Source organism: Haliotis rufescens, unplaced genomic scaffold (assembly GCF_023055435.1).
Source record: "Haliotis rufescens isolate VD_foot unplaced genomic scaffold, xgHalRufe1.0.p SCAF_3, whole genome shotgun sequence".
NCBI lineage: Eukaryota > Metazoa > Mollusca > Gastropoda > Lepetellida > Haliotidae > Haliotis > Haliotis rufescens.
Genome location: NW_025964001.1, coordinates 16616927 through 16642064, shown reverse-complemented (window position 1 = coordinate 16642064; position 25138 = coordinate 16616927). Strand labels below are relative to the sequence as shown.

General features: G+C 39.0%; 1 protein-coding gene across 1 annotated transcript; it reads left to right on the top strand.

The window, feature by feature from the left end:
• The first annotated feature begins 814 nt into the window (after positions 1-814).
• Positions 815-24824, top strand: LOC124111962 (nuclear RNA export factor 1-like). The gene is made up of 24 exons (XM_046471886.2): positions 815-981; positions 1752-1823; positions 2319-2442; positions 2911-2975; positions 3964-4031; positions 4510-4593; positions 5722-5826; positions 7161-7232; positions 7539-7608; positions 8927-9015; positions 10230-10337; positions 11163-11272; positions 13778-13814; positions 14295-14363; positions 14934-15050; positions 16046-16092; positions 17144-17205; positions 19131-19246; positions 20067-20109; positions 20506-20578; positions 20745-20802; positions 21317-21471; positions 22224-22284; positions 22837-24824. The coding sequence occupies exons 1-24, from the start codon at positions 909-911 to the stop codon at positions 22873-22875; spliced, it is 1917 nt and encodes a 638-aa protein (XP_046327842.1). The 5' UTR covers positions 815-908; the 3' UTR covers positions 22876-24824.
• Positions 24825-25138: the final 314 nt, after the last annotated feature.

Sequence of the window (25138 nt, the reverse complement as noted above, 5' to 3'; positions counted from 1 at the left end):
CAGGAAGTCTATACAACTGATACAAGCCATGTGATGTTATTTGGATGCAAGATTTCGACCTAGAAGATTAATTGTCATTATATGGCTATAAATTATATTTTGACGTGTCCCTGACAGGAATTGCATCAGTAATTCTAGCTGGAGGCATATTGAGGAAATCTTGTTATAATTCCTTCTGTGGCCCGGGGGGTTCTACGTACGTGATGGTGACTGCAATCTCTCTATTTATTATTTTTTTCGTGTGTTTCTCTGTACTAAATTTAGTTATTAACATATAGAGTCGTCAAAGTATGTGCGTTTGTTATAAATAGACTCACAATTAGTTTTTCTGATTCCAAAAATATTACAACTTTCATTTGAAATGATTTGTAAATAGAAACATTTTTCTGCATACAGCTTCACACTGATATTCTTATATTTTTAATATACTGAAATAATATAGCGGGAAGAGGGAAATCCATGGTACGTCTGCGAAAAACACGAAAAGGGGCATGGTAAACCACCCATCCCATTATTTTATCTAAAAGAATCTCTTTCATGGAAATGGTCAGGCTCGCTGACGTGTTTGATGCATGTCATCGTATCCCAAGTGCGTGGATCTATGCTCATGATGGTAATCACTGGATTGTCTGGTCCAGAGTCGATTATTTACAGACCACCGTCATATATCTGGAACATTGCTGAGAGCGGCGTTAAACAAAATAACCAAACCAACCTTTCGCGGAAACTGGTGGGATTTACCCTTCAGAAAGGAGCTTTTTCCATTGGTTACGATGGCGTCATTGGTTTATTTTTAGAAACATATATTCCCGTGACGTCATCACTTCGTGTGTGAATTCTCCTGACACAGCAAGGGACATAAGAACGAATTCGACAAAACAGACGAAGTGAAATATTCTGTCAGGACAATGTGTGCCTACAGACGGGACCCCGATAAATTCACAGTTACCGCCGGCAGAGATGGGTCTCGCTCGTTTGGAGGTATGAATGACTTTATTGTGTGATTCGTAGCTAAACACATGGATCAGTTCCTGTGGGTTACCTGCCGCCATTTGCAATCGTACTTGTCCGTATGTTTTTAGTAAACACTTAACAGTAATACCTTCGTCTCCTCTATTTGTTGTTCCAGTCCTTGACATGCGCAAAATTCACTAAATATAACTTGAAAACAACAACTAGACGTAACTAAAACCACAAATGGCAGCCACGAATCGAATATTTGAAGTCTATAGAACCACGGTGCATCAACCAAAGCAGCATATTGATGATTAGGTTCACAATCTAATGGGTGCACTTTCTAAATACGAAATGAGATATTACACAATTTTCATACCATTATTATGTTTAGAGCCCTAAAATAGAGTGAACACTTTAAACATTGATTTTGCTGAAGACGTCCAAACAAATAACAAAAAAAGACATGAAATTTGCATTTTCGTTATTTTGTCAACTTTTTTTCATACATCTTTATGTATCATCACCGTAATTTGAAACCAACATTTAGGATATATTGGATGACAGTAATTTACTGTCATCGAAAATAAATGGTTCTGAAACCCTGCATTTCAAACATTTATAACCATGATAAATAGGCCCGGTGCTAAGAAAGATTTCTGAAACGGGCCCTGCAGGAATAAATCCAGTAGATAGTTCTTACTGATAAATAATCACCTCAACAATTTGCCTGGTTGTTCACACGATCAACTACTGGTTTTCGGGACATGATATGTGTTTTTTTTCTGTCAATTCAGATCACGATGACAGATGGTCAGGTCCCCGATATGGTGGTGGCAACAAGTACAAAAATAAAAAATATGGGAAAGGTAAAAAAAATTCTTTTCAGCAATATTTAAATGATAAATAGCCATGCTTGATGTGATCAGTCATAACTAATAGCTTGCAGTAGTTGTTAATAATGGAAGGAGGAAATCCATACCTGTTGTACATTGTATGACAAAGAAGCCCATTTCAGTGCCTCCACCATAGTATTGCTGGAACAATGCTAAATGTGGAGTACTAACTCACTTTTTGTGAGAAAAGGTTTGAAGAATATGGTGAAATCGAGGATGCCCCAGGGTCCTTATCCCTGTAGGGATTCCGGGGTAGAACTGTCCCCAGTAACCTATGCTTGTCATAACAAGTGACTAAAGTAGATAGGTTAGTCAGGTTCTGTGACTTGGCTGTTTGCATCGCAAGCCCAGATGGCATTAATCATGCATTCAGTCAGCCTTATAAATTTGAAGTAGTAATGAGATGATTGCATCATTACTTAATCATATTCAAGATTATGATTTAAAATGCAATATCTACCTCCACAGGTCGAGGCTATGGTGGGTATAGTCGTGGTAGGGGGACGACAGGAGGTCGCCCAAACCCACGTTCCAGGTTTGAAGATGATGATGGTGACATCAACATGGATTCTGGTGGAAGTAAACCCCGATTGTAAGTAGAGACAATGGCAGTATCTTAAAAGCTAGAACCTAGAACTGCCACATATGTACAATGTGTGGAGCACATTTCTGGTGTTCCCTATTGTGATATTGATGGAATATTACCCAAATCATACTTACTCACTCCTTAGACTCGGGGACCATCTCTGTGATCTAGTGTTAGCGTGTCCACCGGGAGAGCAAAAGCCACGATCGATCCCCGGCTGCGTCACACCACAGACAGTAAAATGGTACTTGTTGTTACCCTGTCTGGCACTCGTTATTACGGGGCAAAAACAAGGTCTGGTTGGCTTGGAGTCAGTATTCTGTGTCTGATGTGGGTATTCATGTTAAACTGCAGCACGGTATCACACACGCACACAAGCATGCACGTTGCTATATAGTCGTGGATTTGACCAGTTGAGAGCTTGACATGTTACTGTTGATATTTCTTCTGATGATGGTGATGATTACATTGTAGCACTCCCTATAGCAGAGGAGGCAGGGGAAGCTCCAGCAGAGGAAGGTACAGCAGGACAAGAGACAGTGAGTAGACCAAGAGCTTTATAGACTAGTTGAACTTAAATTAGGATCTAGTGGCTACGGTGACCACAGCCTTTATTCTCAATGACCTTTTGGTGAAAAGGGGTCCTTTGCTGATGGTGTATATTATAACCCGACTGCCTCCTTGGTCTTGTGGTAGAGTGTCTGCCCGGAGAGTCGAAGGTCAGCAGTTCGATTTTTCTTTACGCTGTCTGGCACTCAGCATCAAGGGACTAAAACAAGGACTGGTCGGCTTGGAGTCTGTATACTGTGTCTGAGTCGGGGATGTTCATGTTAAAACTGCAACATGGTATCTCATGGGCTAGCACTATAAAATCGGCATTAGTCCGGACTAGTGCAAGCAGCCACACACACACACGTGCATGCACGCCGCTATGTAAGTGCAACAGTCTTAAACGCAACATTAAAGTCCATTTCACCTCACCCAGTATATCATAACCAGTGGCTTGTATCATTGCTTATGCAATGCTAATGTGCCTTGCCCCAATTTGATTGTTTACAAGCTGGCATGATGTAGCTTGAATATTGCTGGCTGCAGCTTTTAAAATTTTGCACAATTTCTTTTGTCTTATGATGTGTAAAGCTTAGGCTAAGAATACTGAACTATTTTGATGTGTGACAAATGATTTGCTGACCAATACACCACAAGAATACACCACTGGTTTTAGAAAAAAATTACTTGAATTTGGCAGCTGAAGATTTTGTTCAATTTAAACAACTTTAAATGGGTCAATGCCCATAATTGAGTGTTGGAATTCATGTAAATCATTTCAAACAGGCTTCTCATATTTTATCTTTTTCTCATATCAAAATAAGTGTAAAATCCCCACATGAAAGACATAAGTAACATATATTGATGTTATTATAAATGGCTTCTGAAGATCAACCTGGAGACCTGTCCAAACTGCCAAACTAACATACTATGATGTCTGTCTTGTTGCCTGTTGCTGTCATTGCTGTCATTTTTCAGGGGATAATAATACCCTACAGAGGTTAGGACTGCCTTTATCAGATGAGGCGAGATGGACCAAAGTCACAGTAAGTTACAGAAAACACTTTTAGAACTATGGAAAAAAATAGTTTGATACAAAACAATAATTTGGACTTTAGAAAAAAATATTTCCAAAACTAACGTAAGAGTTTTAACCATTAGCAATGTTAAGCGGAAATTATTCCAGTGTTGAACATGTATATATTTTATTCACAAGAACAAGTGAGCACACTTTTCTCCCTAAAAATAGTTTACAAGCCTGTTAACATCAAAACAGATTTGTCTACTTTAAAAGAATGATATTATATGGACTATTATTAGCTGAGCTTTCTGGACTGAACAGAAGTTTTACTTATCTCAGGCTTCAGAGTAGGGACAAGTTACTGACCCCTGGTGAACCAGGATGCTGTCCAACAGAATCTTCCTAGACCACTGTGTTTACACAAGAGTTAACAGAACTCATTTTTCTATCATGCCTTCTTTGGGACAGGGGAAAACGTAATATGTAATCTGTTTGTCTTACAGGTTCCACATGGTAAAAAATGTGAGAAAGATTTTCTATTGAAAACAATCAATGGTCAACTGACTGCACCCTTTGAGCCAGTTTATGTGAGTATACACATGTTCATTATCTTTCTCAGTAATGTTGTCAGCAAATTAATTTTGGCATTCTTCTTTGGATTTATCCATTATGACAATCTCCATCCTTATGTAAAATACTTGTCATTTTCATTAACCTTGTTAGCTGTACATGTGTGTTTAAGTGGTGTCTGTGTGATACTTCTCTAAGACCTACTTCACTTTGAGGAACTTCCCATGTCAAACTGACTAAAAATGCTTCACATTTGTTTACAATTTTTGACTTGTACGTAGATGAATACATGAAATGCATGAAACATGAAAAGCCATGTGTGGGTTCTAATCCCGGATGGGACTCAACCCCCAAAAGTAAGAGAATCTGTAATTTACTAAGAAAGTGTTATCACAAATATATCATTCGTTTTTGCCATTAAAAACACGAAGAGCCATCTAAAATTGCTATTTTATCCAATCTTTTGCCATTCTTTACCCTATATTATGTTCATGGCACAAGTTCTGGTTTTGTTACATCAATGCATGTGTTAGATCCGAATATGGCCCAGATGACAAGACATATACGTTCTCAAACTGCAACACTTTCAACCAGACTAATGACTAACTGTCATCCCCCAGCAACCTACCTCCCTTATCATGCTTATGTAACATATACTGTCACATAGAACATCACTTACCAGTTATATGTTATCCTGGTGACATCACTTGTTGACCGCCGCCATCTTGAATGAAGTCTTTTTCCTCGCGAGATCTTGTTAATCTATGGAGTAACTTTTAACATTTAACACATGTCATCTCATGCACAAGAATGCATGAAACCTTTCTTAGACAACATAAGTGAAAGGTCTTCATCACTTCACTTGAAATTCAGTGCAAATCTAATACCGTAACGAAGAGTTAATTGTCTTTACTTGTGAACATTTTCGTCCATGTTTAACAATCAATTTGCAGTTTCAGCAATTTCCTAAAAATTATCGGCATTCTGATAGGAAATCGCAGAGTGATCTATTTATAGAAATAATCAAGTGACCTGTAAAGGTCAACTAGAAATTTGAAAGTAGTTCCTACTTCAGGTAATATACCTGTTTAAGGTGTTGTTAAGCCCAACTCACTCACTCTACTAAGGCAGCTCCTTTGTTATAGTTTCACCATGAAGGGAAGAATGCAGTGTTCTATGTGAAAGACCCGGATGTAGGCAGTGCCATCAAGAGACTCTCCAACAGGATGACAATGCCAAATGGCTATAAGGTAGGCAGTACATATAGCAAAACATAGTTCAGAAGATAATAGATTCCCATGTTCTAATGTTTGGTTGAAGAAATAAAATCACTTGGTTCTCAGACACTGATTGTGGTGAAAAGCCTTTTCTACTTATTTAGGTAGGATTTTGTTGTGGAATATATGTCAGTGTCAATACTTCACAGGTTTGTATACTAGGGCTGGGACGAGTCCAAATTTACTACCTGGGTACCCACCTCCCTATTACCCGACCCTACTCGGGTACTCACTGTAGGTCTCAGGAGATGTCTCAAAATGTCCGATTGGGAACATTTTAGCATAGCCCTGGTAAAGCGTATTTAGATACATGTATTAAACAATCTGGTCATTCATGCACTGAAGTTGAATTAAGTTATATCTTTATTCAACCATATGAAAAATCAGAAGGAATGGGGGCCTAGTCAGAGAGAAATGCGAACATTAGTGACTTGTAGTTTAACCATAGAATTCTAGATAATTTTTGTCATTAAACATATCACGTGACTAAACATGGGTCTGGTTAGTCCTGTGGGTACCAGGGTCCTACTCAGTACCCACCCGGCCCGGGTACCCGAGTTATCCGTCCCAGCCCAATTGTAAACACTACATTCCTCCATCGCCCATGAATTCTTAAGTCTGGTTTGTGATGTTGTTTCTATTTTTCATTGTCAATTCAAATGACGATCCGGTTCGAACAAGAGGGAAAGTACTCAGACCAGACTGCAGAATTTGTCACTTGACATGCATGTGAACTATGTACCATGGTCTTGAGGTATCTGCTCCCCACATTGCTTCAGTGTCCAGCAATGTAGGGTTCACTTTGAGTTCATGTACAGAGTTATAAGCAGCAGCATTTCATTTGCTTACTACTGAAAATAGACATGTCACCATGACACCAAATATTAATCCAGTGAATTCACAGGTGATGAAGAACGTGGTCTATACTTACCCATGAAGTATTGACGAGGAAAAGAACCTAGATTCCATCTAAACAGTGTTTTGTTTGTTTGTTGTTTAATACCATGCTCAGTAATATTCCAGCAATATGAAATGGGTCTGTAAATAATAGTCTGGACCAGATAGTCCAGTGATTGACATCATGAGCATTGATCTACACCATGGAATACACTGACATGCATCAGCCAAGTCAGTGAGTCTGACAACCCGGTCCCATTAGTCGCCACTTACGACAAGCATGGGTTGCTGAAGACCAGTTCTAACCCGATATTCACATGCCTCAAGTGTGATATGACTATATTTAGATCATGAGAAGCTGCACTTTGTTGTGAACTTTCGGTGAAAGTGGTGATACATTGTTGTTGTAGATGGTCCTCCACGTCATGTACAGCAAACCGCCCATCATTCCCATGGACGAGTCGGCAATCAAGAAACTTCAGGTGTGTGAAACCTGATTTAGAGTTTGAATGTTACATCAGGAAACCTCCTTAGCCTGTTTTTGGTGAAGATAGAAAATCAATCAATTTGCTACCATGACCTCCGAATCAATTGCTTACATTACCAGATGAAATGAATCATATGTATAAAAAAATAAAAGAAACAAACATGTTTTCTATTGCAAATACAGCTGAAGATATGCTTGTTCTGTATCTACAAAATATTTGAATTTGTCCAAATGCATGCCGAGACCATCACACTGAAGATCATGAGTCAATATTTCTAAATTTGAATGTGCTGTTTTTCAGGAACGAATGAGTGACCGATATGATCCAACAACAAGATCTCTCAATTTGAGCTCAATGTTCAGTGATGAAGGTAATGGAACCAAACAATGTTTTTGTATAAAGGCAAAAGTGCCACAATTTACTGTGTAGAGTTACATCCCTTATTCATGTCCGGAGCTGATGATTATGTGTCTCCCTGATTATGACCCTTGGTTTCTCAGCACCATATCACACAGTTATATAACTGAAAAACTGTTACCAGCAGCATTCAACTTGAGACCCTCAATCACTAAGTCAGGTTTTCATTCTCATCATTGCAGCACAGTGATCCCTATGTGTCAATATACAGAACCAGCTGCAGTATGGCTTATCTCATTAAAGAGAATGCCCGCAGTAATGCAGCATCCATTCACAAGTACTGCAGTAATGCAGTATTTATTCACAAGAACCTCTTGTAAGAGATGACCAACATCAGATCTGTTCATTACTACGGTTTCTCCATAGCTCCTTCGGATTTTTAATAAAAACATGGTAATCAAATCTAGGTGGAAAAAATACAGATTTTAAGAATATCTTTTCAGTCAAGTTCTTAACTGATCCTTTAATATTACTTTGGAGTGAATTACAGTACATACAGTACATACCTTTGCTCAAATGGATACAAAACCTTTAACTAAATAAATTTTCAAATAGTTATTGATCATTATTGTTTTACCATGGGTGCTGCTTTCTTTGAACCAAGTGTGCATGACACAAATGTACCTATTAATATAGGGGTAATATATATTGAGCAGACACTTGGACTGGCCAAACGAAATGCGGATGGTCTATCAATGTCAACTAAAACTAAGCTATTGGAACTGCATTTTCAATCAACACAGCAATGCAAGGATTCATGTCATGAGATCTGTCTGTCTTACTCCTTCAAAGAGGGGACGGTCATTCATTGATTGTAGTTTGTGTGAGGTCAACTTCACCTGCTTGCACTGAGAGTAAGACGTTCCAGGAATGACTATCATTCAGCCGTGACCTGACTGATTGCCGGAGTCAAGCAATGTCACTAGCCCGAAAGTCCAAGACTAATGAAACTCTAGACAGACAATTTATTTATCCCCAATAGCTAATTATTTTACATAAGCCACTTGTCTGAAACATGAGCTGTGGGCTAGTTTATTTGACAATTGGTGTCTACCTCTGATTGTACTCCAGTATCTGCCAGTAGTTTGTCTGGGAGAAGCTTGTTTCTTGAAGGACATCCTTGATATGGCTGTAGTTGCTGACTGCATGTTTAGTTCATTCACTTTCATTGCTAATATCAGTATGTCTGTTATTCAAGGTACTGTTTACTATAGTAATCTGTTTGTTTACTGTTTTTGCCCTGGTGTTAACTTGAACCTCTGTGTTTGCAGTACTGAGAGCAGCTGGCATGTTCCTGGCTCTGAACAGAAGCAATGTTATGTCCAATGTCATCAAAGTCATAAAGGAAAACATACCGGAGGTAATGTAACACTGACATGAAAATAGGAATGTAGATGTTGTCTTATGCCCAAAAATGAATTGTTGTTTGGTCACTACGACCTCATGTGTGACCTGGTTTAGTTAATGTGACATCATGTGTGACCTGTTTAGTTAGGGTGACCTCATTTGTGACCTGGTTCAGGCAGATTTCCCTCATGTGTGACCTGGTTTGGCCAGGGTTACCTCATGTGTGACCTGGTTTGGCCAGGGTTACCTCATGTATGACCTGGTTTGGCCAGGGTTACCTCATGTGTGACCTGGTTTAGCCAGGGTTACCTCATGTGTGACCTGGTTTAGCCAGGGTTACCTCATGTGTGACCTGGTTTAGCCAGGGTTACCTCATGTGTGACCTGGTTTGGCCAGGGTTACCTCATGTATGACCTGGTTTGGCCAGGGTTACCTCATGTATGACCTGGTTTGGCCAGGGTTACCTCATGTGTGACCTGGTTTGGTCAGGGTTACCTCATTTGTGACCTGGTTCAGGCAGGGTTACCTCATGTGTGACCTGGTTTGGCCAGGGTTACCTCATGTGTGACCTGGTTTGGCCAGGGTTACCTCATGTATGACCTGGTTTGGCCAGGGTTACCTAATGCGTGACCTGGTTTGGCCAGGGTTACCTCATGTATGACCTGGTTTGGTCAGGGTTACCTCATGTATGACCTGGTTTGTTCAGGGTTACCTCATGTGTGACCTGGTTTGGCCAGGGTTACCTCATGTATGACCTGGTTTGGCCAGGGTTACCTCATGTATGACCTGATTTGGCCAGGGTTACCTAATGTGTGACCTGGTTTGGCCAGGGTTATCTCATGTATGACCTGGTTTGGCCAGGGTTACCTCATGTATGACCTGGTTTGGCCAGGGTTACCTCATGTATGACTTGGTTTGGCCAGGGTAACCTCATGTATGACCTGGTTTGGCCAGGGTAACTACCTCATTTGTGACCTGGTTTGGCCAGGGTTACCTCATGTATGACTTGGTTTGGCCAGGGTTACCTCATGTATTACCTGGTTTAGCCAGGGTTACCTCATGTGTGACATGGTTTGGTCAGTGTGACCTCATCTGCATTCAGGTTCAGTCTGGGTTCTGTTTATTGAGCTGCAGCGTTGAAAGAGTAGTCACTTGTTGTCCATGTATGTGATCATTAATTTCTAGCTCAACAGGACTTCTGAACAAAATAAATACTTTGCGTTTCAGCTTACAAGCCTGAACTTGAGCAACAATCGCCTGCTGTCATTAACACACATGTCGGACATGGTCTCTGCTGCATCTGGCATTACTTCACTAGACCTCGGCAAGAACCAAGTAAGGAGCATGACAGAACTTGTATAATTATTGCAGTTTCATGATCATGATATTGACAGGTTGAAAGATGAGTGACGTCACAAGCTAGAGGCATCAGCTACCCACCAAACCCACTAATGGATATGTTGTCACTATCAGCCACTGAGCTTGAAAAGTTAACACCTTCCCTCCCTCCTTCCCTGAAAATTATGTCTCTCATTTAACGTAAGACAACCTCATTCGAAACTACATTGTATCACTTTGGTTATCAATCAAGTGATTGATACTATGAGCGCCGATTCGCGCAGTTGGGCGATCAACCAAGTAATGGACCCGTGAAGAACCAGGTTAGAATGGGTCTTCAGCAGCACATGCTTGTCGTAAGAGGCGACCATCGGGATCGGGTGGTCAGGGCTGCTGCCTTAGTTGATGCATCTCGTATCCCAACTGAGTAGGTAAGAGGCGACTAAAGGGATCGGGTGGTCAGGCTCGCTGACTTGGTTGATGCATGTCATCAATCCCAATTGAGTGGATCGATGCTCATGATATCAGTCACTGGATTGTCTGGTCCAGACTCGATTATTTACAGACTGCCGTCACATAGCTGGAATATTGCTGAGTGCGGCGTTAAACTACAAACCAAACACAATTGAGTGGATCGATGTCCATGATATCAGTTACTGAATTGTCTGGTCCAGACTCGATTATTTACAGACCGCTGTCACATAGCTGGAATATTTATTGAGTGTGACGTTCAACAAACACACCAAGTCTACTGATCCATTAAGTCACATCTTCCAGTCGGGTTGCTGGGGACCTTGTCTCATCCAGAAACCTCTGTTTCAGCTGCGGAGCATCGAAGAGTTGGACAAGATCAGTGGATGGAAACTGGATCATATTCAGCTAGATGGCAACGATCTGTGTGACCGCTTCAAGGACCGTAATCAGTACATTAGGTAATGTATGGTAGCACCATTGTCTGACGGGATGCTGCACCATCGATCGGGATGACTCCTTGCCCCACCCATCCAGCCGAGGGACAGGTGACAAGTGAGACAACTCAACTGGTGGCAGCGGCGCCCCCTCAGCCTCCCTCAGTTGGTGGTGTCGGCAGCACGAGTGTGGCATGTGTTATACTACCTTACCCTAAAGCTGCAATACATGTCTCCTTACAATCATAGGAACATCATGTGACCATTAATATTGACCAACAGTACTGGTACAGTGACAAACAAGCATTTACTGTTAATAACCGCTGCTGTTCAAGTCTCCTTACAACGATAAGACCATTATGTTGACGTTAATGTTGGGTCAGTACTGGTAAAACTCTGCTTGTTAACTTGATATGGGGCATCTCTGTTTCACTGACAAATAATCATTTACTGTTGTTAAGTGTCAACAAGATAATAATTTGATGGAGTTGCTGTGGAACTGTTGTCTTCCCAGATATTACACAGCCTTGATGAATCCTCTCAGAGCCACTGAACAAATAACCTTCAATACATACTTTATAGGATAACAACAAAGTTGAACACATTCTCTGTGTCATTCCAAGCTTCAAAATTTGTTGTTGAAATAGGACTATGTTTGATTTTTTATGATTCCTATATTTGAAAAAGAGTCCATCCAAATTTCTGTGCCCTTTTTACTTTGCTATTGTTTGATGTTGTGGTGCCACTGGTCGTAATGTGCTACTTGGATGCAATAGTACTTTGTGCATCCTCATGAAGTTGTGGTCTGCAGACTGGGCAGAACTAACCTGGCGATGACCCCGACCATGAATACGCCTACATCCTTGCGTAGTGAGTAAGGAGGTCCTGTAGTGATGTATTTGTGGTATTATTTCAAGAGGAATATGGTCTGAAAACAAAAATATATATACAAGTCATTTATACATTGCATCAACTTGCAAGTCACAGTTAAAATAATCATGAGGAAGTTGTCCACACCCGAGCCAAAAAAGGAATACGACAAAATGATCACAACAGTGCCTGCGAGGTAGATAATGTTGCTCAATTTCAGTGAGCTCAAACTGAAGAAGTTTGATCACAATCCCTGAAATTGATATGGCATTATCCTAATAGATGAAGTCAGTAAACAGTGGCTGCTGCGTGACCCGAGTGATGCGATCAGCTCTGATGACGGGTAAGATCTCTCAGAAGGGGAGACAACCTAAGACAGGAGTGGTCGGGGCTCGGGATGGAGACGCTGCTTGCTATAACTGACAGGAAGTAGTCTAGATGCTGCTACACCTGGGATTTAAATATGTGTGAACATTGTAATATCATCACATTATCCTCATATTGTTGGTGCAGTATACAAATTCTTGCCACACTACACAATCAGATTTGAGCTGTTGTGGAGTGTTTACAGTGTTGAAGCATGTAAATGCATATCACAAATAGATATGTTTGAACTCTGGTTTGCCTGCAGACAACATTGTAACACAAACAACAGACACAATGTCATGGCAAAAACATGGAACATAGTAACCATTTCATATGTTTCAATTGACGTGTTCTTGCAAGAAGCATTGGACGAGAACTGATATCACCAGTTACAAACACAAATAAAGGAATCTCTTTTTAGTTTGGAACCTAAGATCATGATCATCTGGAAATTGAATTTGTATTGATTGGATGCAATTATTTGAATTTTTTCTTTTCTCTTTGACAAGAAAAATGGAATTTTCTTTTTAACTTAGGACCTTTAGGTCTGTCACGATCATCTGGGAATTGATATTTTGTTGATTGGATGTAATTATTGGAAATTAATTATGTTGTCTTCAAAGGAAGCAGCTTTGTTTTGTATAGAAGTGAATTACAATTAAAGACTTGTGATGTTGGTGTAATGCATCAACGACTTTTAATTTTTTTGGTATAGTTCCAAATTTGCATTAAAGTAAATGAGTTTTCTCATGCCAATTTAAAACAATGGCACCTCTCCCATGAATTTGGCTCCAAATGTGCCCTGTGGGGCAGGAGAATTCAGTTCCCTTATCCATCCTATTTACTTTAATCCACCATCTCTGTATTTCGTTGCCAGCTGCCATTCATCCCAGTCTGCAGACCACAGCTCAGGGAATGTTCAAAGATACTATTAACTGTCCTCCTGCAATTCGTTGTTGAAAAGTTGACATCTGTGTACCGGAAAAATTCAAACAATTTGTAACAAGAAGTATTTTTGCACAAAAGTGAAACATGATTTAATTCTGTACATGAAAGTCCCCACTTTTCTAGTAACAATATGTATGATAAATAAAGTACCGGTAAGCAGCTTTTCTTATGTTCAGAATATTCAGTGGAGAGATATAACTTACAGAAGTGTAATGAACATTAGGGCTCTGTTACTGTAAAGACAATTAACGAAAGTTCAGTAGTTCATTAATCTTATTGAGTAAAAATATTTGTCTGTGTAGCATATTCAGTATATTGAGAAAATTGACATGTGAAATTTTGCAGTGCCGTACGCAAGAGGTTCCCCAAGGTCATAAATCTGGTGAGTAGAGATGCACTGAAAATAGAACTTGGTTAGATTATTTGCATGTGTCATATCAATTTAATGAATTCACAGGCCTTCTCTTCACTCTTCTATCTACTCTCTTGCCCTCAATAGTTGTAGTTGTATTTCATTTTCACAAACCAACCCTAACCTGGAGCCCTTTTCACCATATTTATCCCCATCCATGCTAGTGAAAATTTGTCGTGCTTCACGATAGATAAACCAAGTGTTTCATCATTTGAAATAAGGCTTTTACTCGCATACCGTTAATTTTCATTATTCAAAGAATTTTGATAAATGCCAACAAACTACTCTATTCTTGGATGTGTGGAAATTGGAAGCACAAATTATTATCACATTTTTAAGCCTTATGGTTGTTTTGCTCACAATGTCAAAAGTCCTTTACTTAATTCATATGTGTAAGAAATACAATGCATATCTTATCACACAGAATGAGTTATGTTGCTTCTGTCGTAGGATGGTCACGTGCTGCCACCACCGATCACATTCGAGCTGGAAACCAGCACTGTGTTGCCCAGAACTAAGGTATTAAGCGTTACCATGGAGTTTGACTGTATAATACTGAAAAAAACTGTTGTTTTTTCCAAAATACTGCATCCCCAAAGGGGGTGCACATTATGCTTGAGTGTGCACTATGCTCTAGAAGTATGGTGGTCATTCGTCAACTATTACAAGTATGGGTTACTGGAAACCATTCCTACATGGGAATAAACTTGGGGTGAAGATGGTGGTTCAAATATTGAATGTTGCTTCGAACAGTAAACAAAGCTAGCTGTTGTATATCATGTGGTTGCAGTAAGGGCGGACTGTGGTAAGGGTGACACTGTCATGCTTGACATGAGATCTATCACACGCTGTAAACACAAGACAGGATGTAATTATCACGTACAGCGCTAGAAACTAACACTTTCAGACCACTAGTTCTTTAATGAAAAGATATAGTAAAGACTTTAAAAATGGCAAATTTCTACTTGTCCTTATGATACCGTAGTTATTGGGCAGTTTAGCAAGGATTACAGGACTAGTGCCAATTTCTAATGCTGATGTAATGATGTTTAGTGTAAGATTATAGAATTGTCTTAACCTTCGTTTCAGGAAAGTTACTTTCTCAATGAAGACATCCAAAACATTGTTGTGAAATTCCTGAGAGAGTACTACTCATTATATGATGCTGATAACAGGCAACCATTGCTGGATGCTTACCACGAACAGGTGAGTTGCAGGCACTTGTCTTTTACTCATAGGAATTCCATATATATGTGTTACTGAAGGCAATATGTTTTGTTTTTCTTGGGTTGCAAATTGTTTAGTGAAACATCCTGGTTGGTAGTTTTGAAAGATAATAAACTTAAAAAGATGTACTATTTGTTTGTTCTTCAAAATGCTATCATGGTTATCTGTAATGCCATCTGTTCAGTAGTTCTGTGTATTTGCAAAAGATTTCGATTGCAATATATTGCAATACAGGTATCTGTATTGTGATACATACAGTGATTGACACTGATTGTACGTGAAGATCCTATTTTCTACACACTGAAGTGAACATTAGAATGTCAAGGTCAACATGGTCAGTCGCCGCCATTTTGTAGTTGTACAGGGGAGATAACTTGAGAGAAAAATCATTTCTGCATTTCCTCTCTTTTGTCAATCAGTTTCGAAGAGAAACATCATTTGTGACTGAATACCTATGTAGATTTTAGGTTAAACAATTCAACTAACAATGTTTTTTTTGTTCCCAATATACAGGAACACGGACAAAATATTGTAATACGTATAGTTTGAAAAGTGTTTTGCAATATACCGATATACTGGTAATACCTTGGTGTTCAGTGTTGCTAAGGCTTGTTGTTTAACTTGTCATGCTTATTACAACATTGTCATGCAGTTTATACAATTATATACAATTGTCCTGTGTTGATCACATAAGTTTGCATTGATCACAAAAAAAGATTAGTTTTTACGGTCACTGAACCAATTGAAAGTCTTGCCTATACACATCATGCAGTGACGCATTTTTGCAGATTTTGATATGTTGTAATCCTCTTTCCAATCTGAAAGTATGGTGCAATGCACCTAATGAATGAAAATTTGCAATGCAGTTTTTCCTTTTCCTTTTTTGAAAGGGGTGGGTTTGGTAAAATTGAGATTATTTTGGTTCTGTTTATGTTCACATAGTATGTAGATATTTAGTATGTGTTTACTTTCAGGCTTTATTCTCTGTGACTGCTTCCTACAACCCTGCTAATGACTACAAGTAAGTCTAGCATTAGTTCACTCTGAAACCTTCTTTACATACACACTGTAACTTGTAGTGTCATGATACGACAGTACAGTATTGTATACGGGGCCCATGCTACAATACATTTACAAACCCCTGTTGTGATATGAAACATTACATTACAAGTTATATTAGTCTAAAAACATGAATAAAAACATAAACTGTTCACAACCAGATAACACAGATCATCTAGTATTTCCAGGTTGGCCCTCTAGCCAATATATATCTGCCCTACAATATCATGTCTTCGATCTGTGAATTTATAAACAAATGATTCAGGCTGTGATTCTCCTACAAAATGAAAGAATATCATCTTATGAAATAAAAGTACTGCATCGAGATATGAATCAGATCACACTCATAGTATAGTGGGGCACGGGTGGCCCAGTCGCCTAAAGCGCCACGATTCGCTGTGTAGAGTTGCGTCCCTTGGACACGCCAGAAACCTATGATTGTGGGTTCGAATCCCGGTTCACCCCGATTATGTTTCTAGGTTTGTCAGCACCATACCCGTGCTCGTGGGTTTCACCGAAGTGGTAAACGTCTGAGACCTGCATCCCCTCGGGCTTTCCTCCAAAATTAAGCTGACACGCCGTGATATAACTGGAATACTGTTAAAAGCGGCGTTAAACCCAACTCACTCACTCACGTTTGGTATAGCAACCTGACTGTAACGTTACACCTCTAATTCTCACATGTTGAGACACACTAGTCCCCAGCTGACCATGAGTGCGAGTGGACTAATAAGGTCAAGTGGTTACAGTGTGTGACATATTCATATTTAAATGCACTAACCAAATGAGATCATCAAATTACAAGTTTTGAAAATGTTCCATGGCAATACATGTTGTTATTTGTTTCCTTTGGCTCTTTATAGGATTTGAACCAGTACTTTCAGAATAATGTTTATTGTTCCTTTACCAATATTTCATCAGCATTCTGTATTTTTAGACGTTTATTAAAGTAAGATCACTCTCATATGTAAATGTGAGTAAAGCAAATGTGATTTGTATCTACTTATTTCCAGGCAAGCATCACTGAACGATTACATCTCTGAAAGCAGGAATCTTTTGAAGTGCAAAGACCCAGGTTTGTTGAAGATTCTAGTTATACCCCCCGACAAAATGTCGGGTTATATAGTTATACCAAGGTTCCATCCGTCCGTCCGAAACCTTTGTCCACGCGATTTCTCTTAAACTATTCAGTGGATTCGTCTCAAACTTAGTACATATAATCTGTGTCATATGGAGGGGTGCAGTCAAAAGAAAAAAATTGTTTTTATTAATTTTCCATTTTTTTATGAATTTTTCAAACCCTAACGTCTGTCTGAAAACTTTGTCCGCGCGATTTCTCTTAAACTATTCAGTGGATTCATCTCAAACTTAGTACATATAATCTGTGTCATATGGAGGGGTGCAGTCAAAAGAAAAAAATTGTTTTTATTAATTTTCCATTTTTGTATGAATTTTTCAAACCCTAACGTCCGTCTGAAAACTTTTTCCACGCGATTTCTCTTAAACTATTCAGTGGATTCATCTCAAACTTAGTACATATAATCTGTGTCATAAGGAGGGGTGCAGTCAAAAGAAAAAAAATGTTTTTATTAGTTTTCCATCTTTTTATGAATTTTTCAAACCCTAAGTTACCCTATCCTAGCTATTTAATTTGTAACTACTGACACACTAGGCGGGTCAGGGGTATTAGTGAGCCACGCTCACTTTTGCACTTGTTTAATTTAGTAATACTGTACACTGTATGTTCATGCCTTTGACATGTGTCTACGACATGAACACAATCTACTGTAGGGTTATTATGGAAACAAATGGTCCATCACGTTATCTGCTCATCAGGATTCCAGGTCACAGTTGGTGCCCAGCAACCTCTCAGTGACTTGGTTAGTTGCATGTTATCCTACCCTGACTGAGCTCACAATATCAATCACTGGTTTGTCTGGTCTAGGTGCAACTATTTACAGGACGTGTCATGTTGCTGAGTGCGGCGTTGAGCAACAAACAAAACATGTTTCCAATAATTTCTTTCTCATTTGCCCCTTGGGCTGGGACAATACACCAACTGCGATCAGATATGTATCATGATATCTTACTCACGATCTGATATGTATCACGATACGTGCATGTGCTCTTATCTGTGGTGCGTAAGCCATCATTTTCATAGACAGGATGGCAAAATATACCTGGCACACTGATGATTTACAGTTGGCAGTGTCAAGTATGGCGCAATGGATGAAAATATTTGTTTTCACTATTAACTTGCTTTCTGATTAGTGTTTAGTGGAACAGTTATTAAAGCAAACATTTAAGGTCAGAATCGATACTTTTTACTTAGTGTGTGACTGTGATCGATCCATATACATGTATCGAGAAGTAAAAAATCACGATCTACCGATGCATCAGTGTACCATCCCACTAGTATTTGCTTGCCCCCCCTCCGTCATTTGGATTCCAGTGGACAAACGAAACCGTGTATTCATGTGACGTTAAGAGTTGTCGTCTGTGGTGCTGCACACTATGCAGAGTTACATCACAACACAAACCAGATAAACTTGGCCTTTTAAAGTGTGAAAGATGTGCATTTGGCCGTCATCATTGTCATCTCGGTACAATAGTTGGGCCGATCAACCCTTGGATAACAGTGGAGATTCTGGGTTAGAATAGGCCTGCAGCATGTTATTCTGGTCGTAAGAGACGACTAAATGGATCAGGTTGTCAAATTCGGAGACTTGTTTGTTTGTGTTTTATCGTATCCCAACGGCATGGATTGCTTCTCACAATATGAGTCACTGGGTTGTCTTGTCCAAACTTGATTACTTACAGGATGCCATTATATAGTTTGAATATTCCCTAGTGTGGCGTTTAACAACAAACAAACATCATCCTTTAGTAGGGACCCTGTTTTATCTAATGTATCACAATGTATGAAGGGTTTGAAGTATATGATAAATACTCACACTAAGTACTTGCTTGGTACATTACTTGTCAAGTTGATTGTTGCAGCGAGGCGGGAGAAGTTGTTGCGGCAGGGGAAGCTGCCAGTGGTGTCACAGCTGTGCCTGTTGCCCAAGACAACCCATGACCCCAACTCCTTCATTGTGGACATAAGTCACGCCAGTGTAAGTACTCCCAGCCACCACCAGGTGCTGTATCTCTGTATAGAGTAGGACGTCTCACTGAAGGCGTCTCATATGTTGACAGAACTAAGCTTTTTTGTGCAATCTGGATGTGTTTGATGGCTAGTGTTGATCTTTTCATGTTGAAACTGATCAGCTGATTGAAATGTAGAATCAGTCTCATTCAGATCAGATCTTTTACTCCCTCATAATACCTCTCTGCATGATGATTTGTGACAAAAGGAGAGTCAGGTGAACTGAAGGATGCCAATCAACAGTCAGCTTCGTCTTCATTTCTGTACCTCCTCTATTTAAAAATTTGATATTGGCAACAGAAACACAAACATTTCTTCCATGGAACTCCCATTTGGGTGTAAATTCATGGCGCTCAGAAGTGACAGTGTATGAAATATCCATAAAGATTTAAAGGGGAACTTTTACATTCTTAACTGGTTTCTTTAAGTTCAAGATACTGAAATCAGATATGTTGGACTGAATGCTTCGCTTAGTATCCTAAGAATTGAGAACCCTTGGAAGTTCACCTGACACAACCTCCTATGGAGGTATAGTCAGATTGTCTCGCAGAGAGGTCCCATATTGGACTACCAATCTATTTACTCACTTGCTGTCATCCTGCACCAGATAATAGTCATCACTAAAGGGAAATGTTTCAAGCTGTTGAGGTACAAGGTTATGAGGTCGGTTAAAGGAGGAATTGCAAGCCACTGGCACTCAGATTTGAATTAAAATAAATAGTTTCTGTTTCTAGATGCCATACAGATGTATAGAAAACCAGTTTATACCATTTCTTTTTGTATTGCAGAACACACATCTCATCTTTGCACTGTCTGGTGTTTTCAAAGAAAGTAAGTCGTCAACTTAAAACATGTACATCACTGGTCATTGACCGACCTTGAACATAGGCCAACCTGCCAACAAAACCCTTCGAAACACCACCTTAAATAGTATACCCCGTTATATAAAAAAAACCAAAAAAACTGATGGACTATAATTATACATGCTGGCATTGTTTTGCTCATCTAGGCAATGACTCATCTGTACCATACAGTAGTCAGCTCAAAATCTTTCAGTGGCAAAGTCCTTGAGGTTGTATTGGTAATGCATTGACAATTTCCAAGTGTGTCTCTAATAAATTGGTGTGGATTCATTGTATTTTCAATGAATATTTTTGTAACCCATATATAAATGTCAGAAATATGTGGTAAGAGTTGAGAAACTGTATTATAAAATTTATTTGACAGGTGAGAGCAAGTCAGACAAGCCACCAATCCGAGCCTTCAACAGAGTCTTCTATACAGTGCCAGCAGGAAGCGGGTAGGTGTTCTCTGTCTTGGCTAATTAAGTGTTGCAGCAGTTTGGGATTTAGATTTAAATGTTAGCTGTTTGGATTCTATGAACAAAAATTCATCTGTCTGTAGGACTTTGCTTAAGTAATATGTTGTAATATGTTTGTGATACTGAGTTTGCTGTCTCTCTTCAGGATGGTGATTACCAATGACATGTTGACGGTCAGCAATGCCACGACAGAACAGATTCAGGTAGGGAATTGTCTGGCTTCCTGTTACATTTCAGAGGCATGTGGACTACCTAGTCGTATGGTGCCTTGATGTGTTGATTTGTTCAGAATTAGAATCCCAGATTCACCCTGATTATTATCCTAGGTTTGTCTGCGCCATACCCGTGTTCATGGGGTTCACTAAAGTAGTGACCATGCTACACTTTGGGCTTTCTTCCCACATTGCCGACATGCTGTTTTACCTTTAACTGAAATACTTTGAAATGTAATATTAAAGCCAGCTTACTCACTTACTACGGTAACGTTTCACTTACAAGGCCTCTTTCAATAAAATACAAAGAAGTACCATTTCAGTATTAATAATGTCTTCACTTTATATTCAAAATGATCCCAAATACACAACTGTCAACAATGCTGCCCTCTCATAGATCACTGCGTCATAATTTTTGTTTGTACATTTTCTGTCATTAGAGTAGTATGAACAAATAGTAAAAATCATGATTCTTCTTTGAAAGAGAATGCTGTGTATGTTATAGAATGCCTTCAAGAGTGCTGGCCCTACCCCCTCCTCTAGTCCAGTGACGGGTGTCCCCCCTGACCTGCCGTCCACAAGTTTGGGGGGGTCAGACCACCAGACTATGATCCAGAAGTTTTCATTACAGTCTGGGATGAACCTTGACTGGTCAGGAAAGTAAGTACCATTGTCAGCTGTACTTGCCCCTTAAGGGGTGTTTCATTAAGTTAACAGGTCCCATTAGGTGCTGCAATTCATTGTGCAGAGTTGCATGCCAGAAACCCTCCTCGTGCAGTGTTCGAAGTTACACATGAAAGTCAAGGGGAGCGGTCGGATAGCCTCGTGGTTAAAGCGTTTGCTCGTCATGCCAAAGACCCGGGTTCGATTCCCGACATGGGTACGATGTGTGAAGCCCATTTCTGGTGGCCCCGCCGTGATATTGCTGGAATATTGCTAACAATATTCCAACATAACTCCTTGTCATAAACCTAATGTTACAAGTTCAACCTTTCTAATATGGCAGAAAACCTCAAGTACCAGGACCCCCTTAATTACAAACACTGATTGTGTGTTTGGATCCAAAATGTGTTCCGAGTATGTTTTCGCAGTACAGTAACCATCTAAGACCTGCATCCCTTCAGGATTCCCTCCCACATCATGCTGCCCCACTGTAATATCACTGAAACACATTGATGGACAACCAAACTCACTCAAATCAACAGTTTTTGTAATGATGTGTCAGTGACAACATGAACATACAAACTGATTTCATATTGTTGGTGAATGTGAAACTATAGGTTGTCCTGTTGTAGGTATCTCAAGAAGAAGCAGAAATGATTATATCCACAATATGACGAACAAAAATACTCCACAGAAGCATTTTCCATGTTCTTATAGAAAATATAAGCATGTGATCTTTGTCTTTGTAGATGTCTGGAGGAAAATGGCTGGGACTATGACAAATCAGCTGCTGTCTTCACTCAACTCAATGTATGTATACAGGGAGCTGAAAAGATGCAATATCATATGTTTGTGTCGGAATTGATGTGGACAGGATCCATGTTTTTCCTCAAAAAAGGCCGCAATTTCCTGTGCAGTGTTGCTTCCCTTGGACACTCCAGAAACTTATGATCGTGGGTTCAAATCCCGGTTCACCCTGATTATGTTTCTAGGTTTATCAGCACCATACACGTGCTCGTAGGTTTCACCAAAGTTGTACACATCTAAGACTTGCATCACTTCAGGCTTTCCTCCAACTATAAGCTGACATGCCATGATATTACTGGAATACTGTTAAAAGCAGCATTAACCCCCATCTCACTCACTTAAATGGCATGTTTGCTCTGATAAGTTTGTTGGCATCATACCCTTGTTCGTAGGTTTCACCAAGGTGGTAAAAGTCTAAGACCTGCATCACTTCAGGATTTTCTCATAAAACTTGCTCACTCGCTACCTTTACTTTCTATTCTTGAGAAATCAGTAAAAACTTAAGATACAAATAAAGTTGATATGGTATGATGGAAAGATAATTTCATATTGCAGAGTGAAGGCAGGATTCCAGCTCAGGCTTTTGTGAAATGAGAGCCGCCAAGCCTCCATCTTCTTTGCTGCTGACTGTGACGCGTCTCAGCAACTAGTGACACACTGCCAGTAACACTCCATGCTTCTGTTGCCAGGAAGTGAGAGTGTAACATCTCCTCGACTGAAGGAGTATGTAGGAACATGTGTGGTTATCTACACAGTACACTGATGGAAATAACTCCAGAGCAGAATCAGAACCTGAAAGATAGATTTTGCTCATATCTACAGATCTCAACTCTCGCCAAATAAGAACTTACCCAATGAAAAATGTCCTTATCTGAAGTATATATGTATATGTGTACATTTTATTTTGTAAATAGCTGGTGGATGAGATGATTTTTTTCAGAAATTACAATCAAAAGTAAGAGCAAATTAATCTTGGGTTATACTGTTCATTTTGGACATCATTTCTGGGGAGACTTCCCCCTCCTTCATTTGAATTGTTGAAAGTGTTTTTAAGATGAAAAAATATTTTTTTATTCAAACATTTGTTGTATTTTGTTAATTATGTAAATGTTTTTATTTAAGTTGTGTGTTCTTGTGAGAGTAGTTTGGAAGGAGATCATGTTCTTTGAAACATAACTTAATTGGTCTGTGTTATGAAACAATAACAAGATTTTCATATAATTGCATTTGCAAGTGCTTGTTATTTGATTTGATTTATTTTTATTTTTTTCATAAAATCTTTAAATGATTCACAGGTGTGTTTAGGTTTAGAGAGAGCAAAGCCTTAGTCCTAAATGTGTAAAAACGTAAACACAAAAATAGTGCTATTTTGTTGACATTTCAGAAATAGATATTTATTTTCTTACAAACTTCACTCCGGGGAAACAAATGGCTCATTATTTTTCACAAATTTTGTTCTGTCAGTTACTTGGTTTACAGATTTATGGCATTCTATGTAAAGTTAGTTTTTACAATAACTAGATAGGACGAGGAACCATTTTGGCCTATTGGTAATGAAAAATATTTAAATTTTGAAAAACAAGTATTGGTATGAAAATTATCAGACATGTTTAAATGGCTCACCAGAAGCTTTTTTTGTCTTACACTTGGAAGTTTTTTGATCAAATACACAAATATCTAAAAGAGTGAAAAGGCAGATTTTTCAAATGTCTAAAGAAAATCTTACTTTGGGCAAGTCTATGACACAAAATGATTTTTTTTTTACTTTGTTTGTGTTGTCCTTGACCTCATGTAAGAAAATAATCTTGTAAAAATATCAGTAATCTTTCCTGAGAACTTCTACGATCAGCCATTTGGACACATCTGATAACTATCAACATAATTTTTTAAAGTCCTTAATTATACAGTTCCGGTTGGCAACTTTTTGTCGTCATACCTTGTCCTTTATTAAAACAATTATCTCCTAAATTTATTTTCGGAAGCATAAAATATAGAAAAATTTAAAGCAAAAGAAAAGTGGGTTACTTCCTGCCAACATAGACATAAACTAATGTTTTCGCATTGTTGAAGTAATTGACTCAGAGGGGGGAACAAAATAAGATTTGTTATCAAAATTGCATTATTTCTTTTACAAAGTTGGGATTGCTGATCCATTAACCAAGTAAAGAAACATACCTGAACAATGTATCATATCTTAATTTTAGAAGTTAGCTTTGTGTGGAAAACATGGACTTCAGTATTTAGTTAAAGATTTCAGTTTACTTGTTATGTAACAAGATGTGTGAAAGTGCAATGTTGTGTGTGTTGGATTCACAGTGACTTTATTACATGCCTTCTGACCATGCTGAGGCTTAGGTCCGCAGGCTTTCGTCCGGATGTTTTAGCATTATGATTCAACATTATGAAGATTGTGTAATTTTGTACAAATGTAAATAGTTTTATGTGATGCTTATGTGTAAGTATTATGTGTTCAACACATTACTCACAAAGTGAATGTACAGTATTATTGAAATGTGTAAATAAATAAATGCCATGACAACAAATCCAATATTCTCTTGTTAATTCCGCAATCACCTTCTACCAGTGAATGAATGTTGTTTAGTGTTGCAATAAGCCGTATTCAAGCTATATCACTGTATAAAATCCAAGTTGGGACCAGACAAACCAGTGATTGATATTAAGAGCAACACAATCAACCAGGCCTGATCACCTGATCATGTGTAGTCCCCACCTGCACTAAGTATAGGTTACTGGGGACCTATTCCAACCCAGGAATGTAGCTGTAGTGTAACGTCTGTGGAAACGTCTTGTCTCAGAAATGGGAATGTAGTTACTATCAGGGTATGAAACTCCCAAA